The sequence below is a fragment of the Salmo trutta genome, unplaced genomic scaffold (genome assembly GCF_901001165.1).
Source record: "Salmo trutta unplaced genomic scaffold, fSalTru1.1, whole genome shotgun sequence".
NCBI classification, from domain to species: Eukaryota; Metazoa; Chordata; class Actinopteri; order Salmoniformes; family Salmonidae; genus Salmo; species Salmo trutta.
The window spans coordinates 17350423-17363737 of NW_021822911.1; the positions used below are offsets into that span (position 1 = coordinate 17350423).

Below are 13315 nucleotides of genomic sequence, written 5' to 3' on the forward strand. Positions count from 1 at the left end.
TTCCTCATTAGCAGGGAGGTGTTTCTGCAATCAAATTGCATGCGCATTGCCCTCGTGCCGCAATTTTATTAAACACAGAAAGGGGCCTATATTGGAGACCAAAAGTCGTCTGGCACACTGCTTAGAGTTTCAACAACATGAATAACTTATTTCTAGTTACTACTAATGTGAAAACAAGACAAAATATGATTGTTGCTAAGTTGACTGTCGTAATGGTCAAATAATTTAACAGACGTCAATTGTTGTACAACTTCATGGGTATGATCTGACAAATACATTTGATTTGATTTGGTCATCCCTTTTTACCTAAAATAAACAATGGATTTCTGCTGTTGTGGGCCTTTAACCGTCTGTCTGACTTTGTTGTTCATACAGGAGAGAGACGTGACTATCGTGGACCCTCTGGAGAGCCTCAACAACCTCATGATGCTGACGAGGCAGAGAAGAGTCTCTCCAGATCAGAACACCTCAAGAAACACCTGCAGAGACCCACAGGGAAGAGAACTCACTGCTGCTCTGACTGTGGGAAGAGATTCACCTCCTCATCAGGCATTAAAATTCATCAGAGAACACACACAGGAGAGAAACCCTATAGCTGTGATCAATGTGGGAAGAGTTTTGGTAAATCTAGCAATCTGACATCACACCAGAGAACACACACAGGAGAGAAACCATATAGCTGTGATCAGTGTGGGAAGAGTTTTACTGAGTCTGGGGGTCTGACTAAACACCAGAGAAGACACACAGGAGAGAAACCTTATAGCTGTGATCAATGTGGGAAGAGTTTTGGTCAATCAAGCAGTCTGACAGTGCACCAGAGAACACACACAGGAGAGAAACCCTATAGCTGTGATCAATGTGGGAAGAGTTTTGGTAAATCTTGCATTCTGACATCACACCAGAGAACACACACAGGAGAGAAACCTTATAGCTGTGATCAGTGTGGGAAGAGTTTTACTGAGTCTGGGGGTCTGATATTAAACCAGAGAAGACACACAGGAGAGAAACCTTATAGCTGTGATCAATGTGGGAAGAGTTTTGGTCAATCTAGCAATCTGACAGTGCACCAGAGAATACACACAGGAGAGAAATCCTATAGCTGTGATCAATGTGGGAAGAGTTTTGGTAGATCTGGCCAGCTGACAGTGCACCAGAGAATACACACAGGAGAGAAGCCTTATAGCTGTGATCAATGTGGGAAGAGTTTTGGTCAATCTGGCCATCTGACTCAACACCAGAGAACACACACAGGAGAGAAATCTCATAGCTGTGACCAGAGATAATCTGATAAAAGATCTCTGATCAAATATCAGAAAATACATACATGAAGGAGTTGTTTCATGATATCAATGATATAATGTCACAATGTAGAATGTTTTAACATTGTAGTAGGAGTATTTTAATGATGTCACAATGTAGAACCCTAAACGTTTGTCCCCTGTTCTATTGATTTCAACATGATATGGATATTAGCCTCAGGGGGAAAATCCAGGCTCTGAAATGGAAGAGTTACTATTTATAAGATTATACAAAAAGTGACTAACAAAAAGAGTTGTGTTACACTTACCATGTTGGTTACGCACTGGAATCAAAATGCAACACTTCAAAATGTAGCTAGCTGTTTTCTACAAATTGTCCTCTAACCAGTGATGTACACATTATTCCCAGATTCCGTGTGGTTTTTGAGCTGTTAGTTTTAACAGGACGTGCAACCTCCTCTCCCTCCTCTCACGCAATTGATCTCATCGTGATATTGATGAGTTATGAAAAATAAGTGTTGTGTTCCTTTGTTCAGTGACCCCGACATTTAAATGCATCATTCCAAAATGTAGCTGACTGTCTTCTGCAGGTTGTCCTCTAATCAGTGAGGTAAAATATATCTCCCATTTCCATGTGTTTTTTTTAGTTGTGTTAGTTTCAACAGCACGTACAACCTGATTTCCCCCCTAATCGATATCAGTGATTTATTGCTACTTGTCAAAACAACAGTGTTTTTGGTGCTTGTACAGTTTATAAGGTGCTTGTTTAAAAAAATACAAGTAATATGATTATTGTGGCAGATGTTTGTGTATATTGCACATTTTATTTTTAGGTTTTCAATATATCACAAACTGTTTCTGCGTATTGGTTAATGATTTGGACACTTTAAAACTGTGTTTTGACATTGGGCTATTTCATATTTACATTTCATGTAACATTTAGTAATGATATTTATTTATGCAACCAACTGACAATTTTTTGGTACAATTATATTGACATTGCTGCCCTGCTTTTAGAATATCTGGGTTCATTCTCAGATGTGCCAACCCAAATGTACTAGAGCATGACATTGGGGACTGGGCCCCGATCCAACAACATACCTATCTAGTGAACCCTGAAAAGAGAGAGAAGCTCCGCAGTGAGGTGGAAAGTTACTACAGATATTGCAGGAGTTTCCTCTTGAAATCAGACATGTCCGTGGTAAGGACAACTTGGTTGCTGATTGTCTCTGGGGTTGGCAGTCAAAAGGTTTTGTGTTGTTCGTTTAGCCAAAGCGTTACCATGGATCACATATTATTTTGGCACGTTTTTCCGTGTTGGAGATGAGTTTTATCTCTTATTCTTTTCTGTATTTTTTTGAAACTGCACTGTTGGTTAGGGGCTCGTAAGTCAGCATTTCACTGTTAGGTCTGTTGTATTCGGCGCAGTACAATTTGATTTGAGTTTTGTTATACGGCATGTTTTTCCGTATTTGAGATGATTTTTGTTTGGACTCGTTCCAAGGGGACGAGAGTTCTAGAAGCTAGTGAGTTTTAGGAAGACGAGTGTTCTAGAAGCTAGTGAGTTTTAGGAAGACGAGTGTTCTAGAAGCTAGTGAGTTTTAGGAAGACGAGTGTTCTAGAAGCTAGTGAGTTTTAGGATTCTATAGACAGAAAAAGGAGAAAAAAATAGTACGATTGTATATTATTATTTAGAAATACGTGTTTTTTCTTGTTTTTAATTGTTGAAAGCCAGTAGACACCATGTTTATATTGGTGAAGGTGAAGCATTGTAGTTGATTATGATGTGAAATGGAAGTTGTTTTCTTTTGGTGGTGAGCAAACTTTTCCAACAAAAATATAGGATATATTTCTTGTCTTAAGGGGGAAGGTGTTACAGGCTTTGGTTTTTCCATTTATGTTTTGAGGTTGGACATTAGCACGTGGGAAAGGGGGATACCAAGTCAGTTGTACAACTGAATGCATTCAACTGAAATGTGTCTTGGGTGCACTGATTGGTGTCACCTCGTTAGTCAGTATGTGTTACACCTGTGCTGGCTTGTCCATCTCGTTAGTGGGAAGGTGTTTCACCTGAGCTGGTCCAGGTTCTATTTAAGAGTGTCTGGCCCAGTGCTCCAGTTGTCTTGATACATGTGGAGAGTCAACACCTTTAGTTGCTCCACCTTTTTGGTTTGCTTCCTGTCTTTAAGTTTGGTGTGGGTTTTTCTTTTGTTTGCCTCTTCTTGGGAAGATTTAGTGGGTCTCATGGTGGGTGTCTTTTAGCTCCCAGTTGTTGTTACTAGTCAACTTTCAGTGGACACTGAGAGCAAAACTGCAACATTATGTTATAATACTTTTATTGCATCAAATGGTTGTTTTATGCAACAGAATAGAGGGTTCTTAGAACTATAGTGTCTGTGTGTTCTACTGAGGATGGGCCTCTGGGAGAAAACACTGACAGGAGATTTACAATGTCTTTTGGGTGATAAAACCTAAAGAGACCACATTCCAGAGCATAAGTTAATGTTTCTGTTCTATATGGTACCAGGGAGAGATGACCTCAGGGCCAGACCCTGGTCTCTACACAAAGAGTACTGTTTTTACAGCAGATACTGTCTGCTGAGAATTATAAGTATCTTTCATACAAATCTTAACCTTGTGACCTGTTCTATACATCTGTTGTTGGTCATGTAGGTTGAAAGGGGTATAAAATACCTTTGTACTTTTGTCCCCTGGGTCCACCAGCCATCATTATCGTAGAGCACTCAATTGATTCACTTTATATGTGTACGTTGTATTGACCTGCTCCCTAATTAATAAGTGAATAAAGATTTAGTTTAAGAATAACTCTGACTTGTGATAAGTTTGTCTCTCCTCAATTGATATTAAAGAAAATAACAACCACATTTGGGGATGTGAATCTTCACTTGGTGACCGCTCCTGGTGACCTGGGTAAATGATGCACGAGGGATCCCTCAAACTTGGGATCTCAGGGAGACCACACTGCGGGAACGGAGCAAATGGACCCACCTTTGTTCTGAGAGGCAGCCAGCCGAGTGGATACCACATCTCAAATGTAGTTTTAAAAAAGAAAGAGGTGAGCGAAACACGCAAAGTGGAGTTTTTAGAAAAGAGTGTGTATTCCTGTGTGGAGGTGTAAACAGGGCCCAGTCAGTAGGCTCTGAGGCTGTCAGCTATCTATGAACTGGATGAAAACTAGAATCTGTGTTTACTAGTTAAGACCATTTATGGTATAGTATAAGATAGTACGGTGCACCTGTAATTGTTTTAAACCTGTAATTTTTTTAAACCTGTACCCCATTTTAGAAGTATTGAAAGATGTAAATGTATGAGTTGCATTTTCCTAGGAACTAACCATGACATAGAAATGTGAAAATATTCCTGCAGGTTAAAATATTGTTGAAAAACAAGTAATTGATTAGGTATGTTTGGGAATAGCATTGTGTGACTGTGATATGAGAGTTGTGTGACTGTGATATGAGAGTTGTGTGACTGTGGAAATGAGTCTTAAACCTGTTAGGGCTACCCCCCCACTTCTCTTAATTTCCGCCTGAAGACATACCCAAATCTAACTCTCTGTAGCTCAGGCCCAGTAGCAAGGATATGCATTTTCTTGGTTTCATTTGAAAGGAAACACTCTGAAGTTTGTGGAAATGTGAATTGAATGTAGGAGAATATAACACAGATCTGGTAGAAGAAAATACAAGGAAACAAACATACGTTTTCTGGTTTCTATTGTTGTTGCACCAACTTTCAACTGAAAAGGAACAGCCAAACATTCAGATAGGATGCTGGGGATAATTTCTATGCAGAATGTAAGAGGGCAACAGTATCTGAGAAAAGTTTTAGAAACATATCTTCAGGAATGAGCGAGCTACATGACATTGAGCATGAAGTCACCCAGGTGTCCCACACAAATGTACCCAAATGTACCCAAGTGGCCAAATTGGTACAGTGATACATTTTGATGTAAAAAACTATATACAAAATACAAAAATTATATTCTAACACACCCCTCAAAAAACGTACAAAAAAAAGTACAAATATAAAATTTTGAAAATATTTTAATAACAAGGGTAACTATTTACACACATTCAATGTACAATGTTGTGAGGACCCTCAGTCCTCTACACAAAATTGTGCTGCTTGTGCCATGGCCCATAGCAGTCTCTTTCTGCTGTAAAGCAGAGGGTTACTGAACAGGTGGTGCAGGTGATGGGGCATTTCCTGTGACAAAGGGCACAGCGTCACCTCCCCACTGTGCCCTTTTTGCCCTGAGGCACATTCATGCCTGCAGAGATGAATTTAGGCAGGTGAACACCACTGGTTGAAGGACCAGAAGAGGTAGAGGGGACAGAGGTAGAGGGGACAGAAGGTGCTGCAGTGGACTTGCTGTAGCTAGCAAGCTCCTGGATGAGCAGCTCTCGGAAGGCTAGCTGTGAGATGGGGGGCTTTCCACAGCTCTTGGCCATTTCCTTCTGTATGATGAATGAATTCACAACAGCAATGTCAATGAAATGATAAAAAAAAGTATTGTACCATTTCATGGTCTTGTGGAGCACATTATAGTAGCCTATCAGCGCATCTGACAGGTCTACACCCCCCATGCTCTTGTTATAGTCCAAGATAGCTGCAGGAATGGGGACATTTTTGGCTGTCCATGCTCCAGTAGCGCCCTTCACACGCCTGACAACGTGATCTCCACTGAAGGACTTGTGGATACTGGAGCACATGACCACCTCTCTGGTATCCATCCACTTCACAAAGAGCAGGCCATCTTGGCGAAGCCATCGCATGGTACCCCGCTCAGTCCGCTTAGGCATGTCGTTCTCCTTGGTCTTTGGAAAGCCCACTCTGTTGGGCCGAATGGTGCCACAAGCCCACACCTCCAGCTTCCTCAGGTCTGTGAACAGGGTAGGGCTTGTGTAGAAATTGTCCACAAACAGTTTGTAGCCCTTCCCCAGCAGTTGAAAATCCAATAATGCCATGACAGAATCATAGCTGAGTCCCTTACCGGTCGCAAAACTGCTCTTCCCCTCATAAACAAAAAAATTGCACGTGTATGCACACGCAGAATCAGCCAAAACAAACAGTTTGTAACCCCACTTGGTCGGCTTGTTACGCATGTACTGTTTTAGGCTGATTCTGGCCTTTGAGGCTACCATCCTCTCATCGATGGAAAGGTTCTGGGCGGGCTGAAAATAGGTCTTGCAGGCCTCAACCATACTGTGGTAGAGAGGTTTAATTTTGCAGAGCCTATCAAACCCTGCTGTGCCTCGCTTCTTGTCGTTGTCCCCGTCAACTTCTGGGTCACTGATATGAAGCGCCCGTGAGATTGTCAGAAACCTTTTGCACGACATGACAGTGGAGGGGAAAGGCAGTTGATAGAGGGGTGCAGTTTTCCAATACTGTTTCAGGGTTTTCAGCTTCACTAGACCCATGTATATGACCATTGATAAATAGCAAAAAATATCTGACATGGAAATAGGCTTCCATGCCTCTTTTTTGCCTGCCTGCTTCTTAGCACCATATTTATTAGTGTTCAAGACAAGGGAATCAATAACTGAAGATGTAAAAAACAGTTGAAAAAGTTGCATGGGGCTGTAGTTGGAGGTCATGTCCAGCTGAGGTCCTGGTGGCCTTTTTGGTCTGAATATTGGAGGTGGTGGGCCCACATCCTCCACCGCCACAGAGTGCCAACGACCCTCCACCTCTCTGATTGCTGGTTTAGCTTTGCCCCATCTCCTCTTCTTTGTCACAGACTTCACACCTGGCCGGGTGGGGGTAGGTGTGGAGCCGGAGACAGCAGGGGTCCGGCTAGTTGATTCAGCTCCTGTGGGGGATGGGCACCTTGGCAGTGGGGGCTCCCAGTCAGAATCAGAAGGACTGTGAAGACACAGACACACAGATTATATATAGAGTTGTGAACCCCATGTCTAGATAAAATACATGTAAGAAATATTTTAGATATACAGACAGATTATATAGAGTTGTGAACCCCATGTCTAGATAAAATACATGTAAGAAATATTTTAGATATACAGACAGATTATATATAGAGTTGTGAACCCCATGTCTAGATAAAATACATGTAAGAAATATTTTAGATATACAGACAGATTATATATAGAGTTGTGAACCCCATGTCTAGATAAAATACATGTAAAACATATAGATATTTTTTTACATGTATCTAATAAATACAGACACAGACACGCACTCATAATGTTTAGCCATGTGTACTTCACACAGTTCATTACATGTATATGTCAAATAAATAAATACAAAATAATATATATCTCCAAACAACTCAAATGAATAACATTTGATATTATTAATTTCAAACAACGGCACTCACCCGTCCAAAACCGCGTCCTTTCCATGCAAAAACATCTCCTCAAACTCGGAGTCCAAACTTGACTCACAATCCGACTCCTCTTCAAGTAACTCTGTCTCACTATCTCTATCTATTTCATCATTTATGTCATGTACATCTGTATACCTGGACTTAGCCTTTGATTTACCAGATTTACTAGACATAATTTTAGCGATAAAATACCTGAAAATTGTCTCGACTCAAAACTGCTGCGCGCAAACAAATGTGGCTCCTGCGGGTAGAAGTTTCAATGGCGAATGGCTACGTTATGCTCGGCTTTCGTTCAAGAGCTGGTCATTCCGGGTATTACCATTACATATTGCCGTTTACCTTAGCTCATTGGCTATCTGCCAAGCTAGATTTCAAGACGATCAGTGGTCATTGGTCCGAAATACAGTCAATCAACGAAGGACTGGTCATATTATTGGCGCGCAATGAGGTCATTGTTAGGTGTGTTCAAATCAGGTATTTTCGGTCAATACGTCCCGCAAAAAGAACAATCAAGTATGGTTGTGTTACTAGCAAACATGAGATTGCAATAAAGCCAACCATGACTGGATAAACGTGTGTTTAGCGGGAGTAATTACATCGAATGCTTCGTCGAAAGTTGAAGGAGTCGGAATTCATGACACTAGCCGGTTAGGAAATGTTTCGTGTTATGCTATAAAAATGGATTTTATAGAACAAACGACCATTTATTGTGAAGATTGGGCCTTTTGTATCACCAAAAGAAGAAGATCTTCAAAGGTAATTGATTATTTTATTGCTATTTCTGACTTTAGTGACGCTAATGCTTGGTTGGAAAATGCTAGTAATGCTTGTGTTTGCGGGACCTTGTCCTCAGATTATTATAATCTATGTTTTCACCGCAAAGCCGTTTTGAAATCGGACAGTGTGGTTAGATTAACGAGAGTCTTGTCTTTAAAATGCTGTAAAATAGTCATATGTTTGAGAAATTGAAGTAATAGCATTTCTAAGGTATTTGAATATCGCAAGCGTCCCTCCTAGCCCATAGAGGTTAATCTGTCGTCTGGATAGTAACATATAGAAATATGCTGAATCAGATGATTGAAATGTGGATAATAAGCGGGATGATATTTTAGAAAGCAGCGGAAGGTCTATAGTTCCTGGGAGGCTTGATTTTGCCGTGGTCTCTGGGAGGTTAGAGAACCATTGAGGATCCCATGGTCATTGTCTGGGAAACAAAAGTTTATTTTTGGTTCTGCTGGGCGTATGTTTGGAGAGCTGCTTCGTAGCTGTGGAGTCCTTCAAAAAGCAAATGGAATGGTTGTTGTGAGTACCTGAGAATTTCTTACGTTTTATATGGATTCTGTAAATATATGAAAATATGATGAATTGTATGTGTGTATAATCGATTACTAGAGATTTGATAAACTAATACTGGGAATATAATTAGATACAATTTAAACAATCCATATGTAGACGAACGTAGGTTTTGAGTTGGTATCTTTAATGGATAATTTGGTAAAGATGAGTTTTAAGCATTATTAAACAGTCTACAAAATCTGGGCAGTTGTCTCAGAAACTGGAGTGTGTCCACTTTAGGGTTCTTCCCAGTATGAGAGGAGTGAATCCCATCTACAGCTACCATCTAAGATATTAATTTCCCTCCACAAGGGGGCGGACATGTAACGTTTCCAAAATGGGATAGTATTGTACATGTAACGTTTCCAAAATGGGATAGTATTGTACATGGAACGTTTCCAAAATGGGATAGTATTGTACATGTAACGTTATGCCCCCTTGTGAGTTAATAGTATTGCATGCTGTAGCAGGCTATATAAAGAGGAAGACCTCCATTGACGATTCAGTTCGTTGTAACATCTCCTCTGGACAGGTCACCGTCCTTAGTTAGTTAGTTAGTTAGTTAGTTAACGAAGCTAACGTTAGCTAGTTCATTATCACAAAAGTGAGAACTGCTCTAGATTGGAAACTTACATTAATGAGTGTAAAGCCATGTTGGCTTTATGGAAACGATATACAATATATGGGAAAGAATATAGTTGAGGAAATAATCCAAACCTAGTTGTGCCTAGTTAGGACATAACGTTAGCTAGCTAGCTAACGGTACTGTACTGTAGCTCATACAACGCCGACGTTCAAACCCGGCTTTCTAATATTTACGTTAATTAACTATAGTAACGTTATGGAAGATATTCACAGAAAACCATCATTGTCTTCGTTATTCATTATTAGTATGTTATATTGTTATAATAAATGATTTCGAGACATATTCAGAGCCAAACATCAACCCAACTTAACCTTTTTAACTGTTGTCGCATCCAAACTTGTCACCATCGTTTTCAGTTGTAATTGCGAAGTTCCCGGAAGAAGTCCAGCAACAACGGAGGTTCCTCGATGAACCCACCTTCTAACAAGTTCTTTGAAGAACCTTTTCGGGCTGTTTTTCATTGACCAAGAACCCTACGGTTCTTAGGGGATCTGAGAACAACTCCAGTTGAACCCTTCATTTTTAGAGTGTAGTCGGCTCTATTTACTCTCAGATTCAAACATGATGATTAGCATCAACGATCAAGTCAGCTGCTGCTGCTCCAATACAGTATGAGGTGAGACGGTGAACTGATGTTGAACCGGGCAGTCAGCTGCTGCTGCTCCAATACAGTATGAGGTGAGACGGTGAACTGATGTTGAATCATCATGATTAAGTTAATTAAAATGAATTAGTGAAGCTGTTAAAAAAAATTGTATATGTCATGTTAAATATATTACTCTATTGTTATCATATAGAAACATCATGGAATATTGTACATCATATTAGCATCAACATACATTATTGTTTCATTCAATTTCACCTAATAAGGATATTTAATATTTTCAAGTTCAGAAGTCAGAACCCATCACCTGCTATGTAAAAGAGACAGAAGAATGCACAGTGGTCAATGCTATCTGGGATCCTTGGGACATCCCTACCCTAAACCCTAACCTTAACCCCCTACCTTAACCATTTTAAATGTCAACTTCAACAGGCTAGGGACGTCCCAAGGATGTATCTCTACCTGAAAATACATGATCTAAGTGATTGATAGTTGGTATTCAGCAGTCATAAAGCCTTATTTACTTTAATGAACTACTAAAAAAGTGATTTTGTCAGACAGTATAGACAGCAGCTCTACACTTTATTGACTGACTGATCCATTCATCCTTCCATTCCTCCTCAGCCTTCCTCTCCTCTGAAGACCCAGTGAGGGTGGAGCTCAGTCAGAGAGCTGTTGAGGGACTGGTTAGGAAGAACACTTCTACAGCCAGAGAGGTGAGGTCACACATGGTTTAGATGGTAAATATGTATGTCCCTTTAGTGGTTCATCACGTCAGCAAAAGGGAATATGTTCCATCATCTATGTTTATTTACATTAGTGTAACCGATGTGAAATGGCTAGTTAGTTAGCGGTGGTGCGCGCTAATAGCGTTTCAATCGGTGGCGTCACTCGCTCTGAGACTTGAAGCAGGGTTTCCCCTTGCGTTGCAAGGGCCGCGGCTTTTGTGGCGCGATGGGTAACGATGCTTCGGTGGGTGTCAGTTGTTGATGTGTGCAAGGGTCCCTGGTTCGAGCCAGGGTTGAGGCGAAGAGAGGGACGGAACCTACACTGTTACATTAGTGCAAATTGTCCACTGATATTGGTGTAATTTCTCACCCCTTTTGGCTGTATGAAAGTTAATTTCCCTTCAGGCACACACATTTGTTCTTTGATATTATGAAGGTCATTTGTGTCAAATGTTCTTTTCCCCACTCATTCTGATGCATATTCGGTGGCCTATGTCAAAGGCCCATCCTGGTAGATCTGAACCTAATGCAGGTTGGTGTGATCAGATGACAGAAGTCACATTTAGATGCCAGGTGTAACTGAGGCCATAGATGCTCCATATCCATTACTTTGAGTGTTTTATATAATATGACTAAATGTGTTTCTGTGTTGCAGGGGCAGTCAATAAATGGAACAGCAAGGCCACAGAACATGACATAAGCAGAGCTGTGGGAGACCACCTCAAGCCCCTGGTAGAGCCGGGGGTGGTGTTTACCACTCCACCACGCCTTCAGCAGGCTGGAAAAGTGGGATTGATACTGTTTTTCATACTAAAAATATTTAGTACACAAACATAAGAGGATAAAAAACAGAAGAATAACAACTGAAAGACTAATGAGCATTGTAAGGAAACGCCATTGATTAAAATATCAACAATATGATGCTATATATTTTTGTTGGACAAGTTTGCTCACCACCAACAGAAAACAACTTCCATTTCACATTATAATCAGCAACAATGCTTCACCTTCACAAATATAAACATGGTGTCTACTGGCTGTCAACAATTAAAAACAAGAAAAAAACACGTATTTCTAAATAATAATATACACAATCATATAATTCCTATAGAACCCCCCCCCCCAGAAAATAAGCAATTTTTCCCACAAAACAAAACTTTTTGACTGCCAACCCTTGAGACAATCAGCAACCAAGTTGTCCTCACCACAGACATGTCTGATTTCAAGAGGAAACTCCTGCAATATCCGTAGTAACTTTCCACCTCACCACGGAGCTTCTCTCTCTTTTCAGGGTTCACTAGATAGGCATGTTGTTGGATCAGGGCCCAGTCCCCAATGTCATGCTCTAGTACATTTGGGTTGGCACATCTGAGAATTAACCCTGATATTATAAAAGCAGGGCAACAATGTCAATATAATTGTACCAAAAATGGTCAGTTGGTTACATAAATAATTATGATTACTTAATGTCACATGAAATGTAAATATGGAATATTTGGTTGCATAGTCTTATTTTCAAAGCCTTTTCAATTACATTTTGCTGGGTGGGATATCCCCAATGTCAAAACACAGTTTTAACGTGTCCAAATCAATAACCAATATGCAAAAACTGTTTGTGATATATTGAAAACGTAAACATAAAATGTGCTATATACACAAACATCTGCCACAATAATCATATTGCTTGGATTTTTTTTTAAACAAGCACCTTATAAAACTGCACAAGCAGCAATAAATCACTGATATCCATTAGGGGGGAAATCAGGTTGTTCGTGCTGTTGAAACTAACACAACTAAAAAATCAACATATGGAAATGGGAGATATATTTTACCTTACTGGTTAGAGGACAACCTGCAGAAGACAGTCAGCTACATTTTGGAGTGATGCATTTAAATGTAGGGGTCACTAAACAAAGGAACGCAACACTTATTTGTCATAACTCATCGATATCATGTTGAAATCAATTGTGCCGAGAGGAGGGAGATGAGGTTGCAAGTCCTGTTAAAACTAACAGCTCAAAAACCACACGGAATCTGGGAAGAATGTGTACATCACTTGTTAGTGGACAACATGTAGAAAACAGCCAGATACATTTTGAAGTGGTGCAATTTTATTCCAGTGGGTCACCAACATGGTAAGTGTAACACAACTCTTTTTTTGTTAGTCACTTTTTGTTAAATCACATAAATAGTACTCTTCCATTTCAGAGCCTGGATTTTCCCCCTGAGGCTAATATCCATATCATGCTGAAATCAATAGAACAGGGGACAAACGTTTAGGGTTCTACATTGTGACATCATTAAAATACTCCAACTACAATGTTAAAACATTCTACATTGTGACATTAATTCATTGATATCATGAAACAACTCCTT

General features: G+C 40.1%; 1 protein-coding gene across 1 annotated transcript; it reads left to right on the forward strand.

Annotated features, from left to right (window-relative positions):
• Window positions 1–518: 518 nt before the first annotated feature.
• On the forward strand, window positions 519–1229 carry LOC115186696 (zinc finger protein 180-like; the record flags this gene model as incomplete). Its single annotated transcript, XM_029746235.1, has 1 exon — window positions 519–1229. A coding segment is annotated over one exon (711 nt), but the record flags the coding sequence as incomplete, so codon positions are not given.
• Window positions 1230–13315: the final 12086 nt, after the last annotated feature.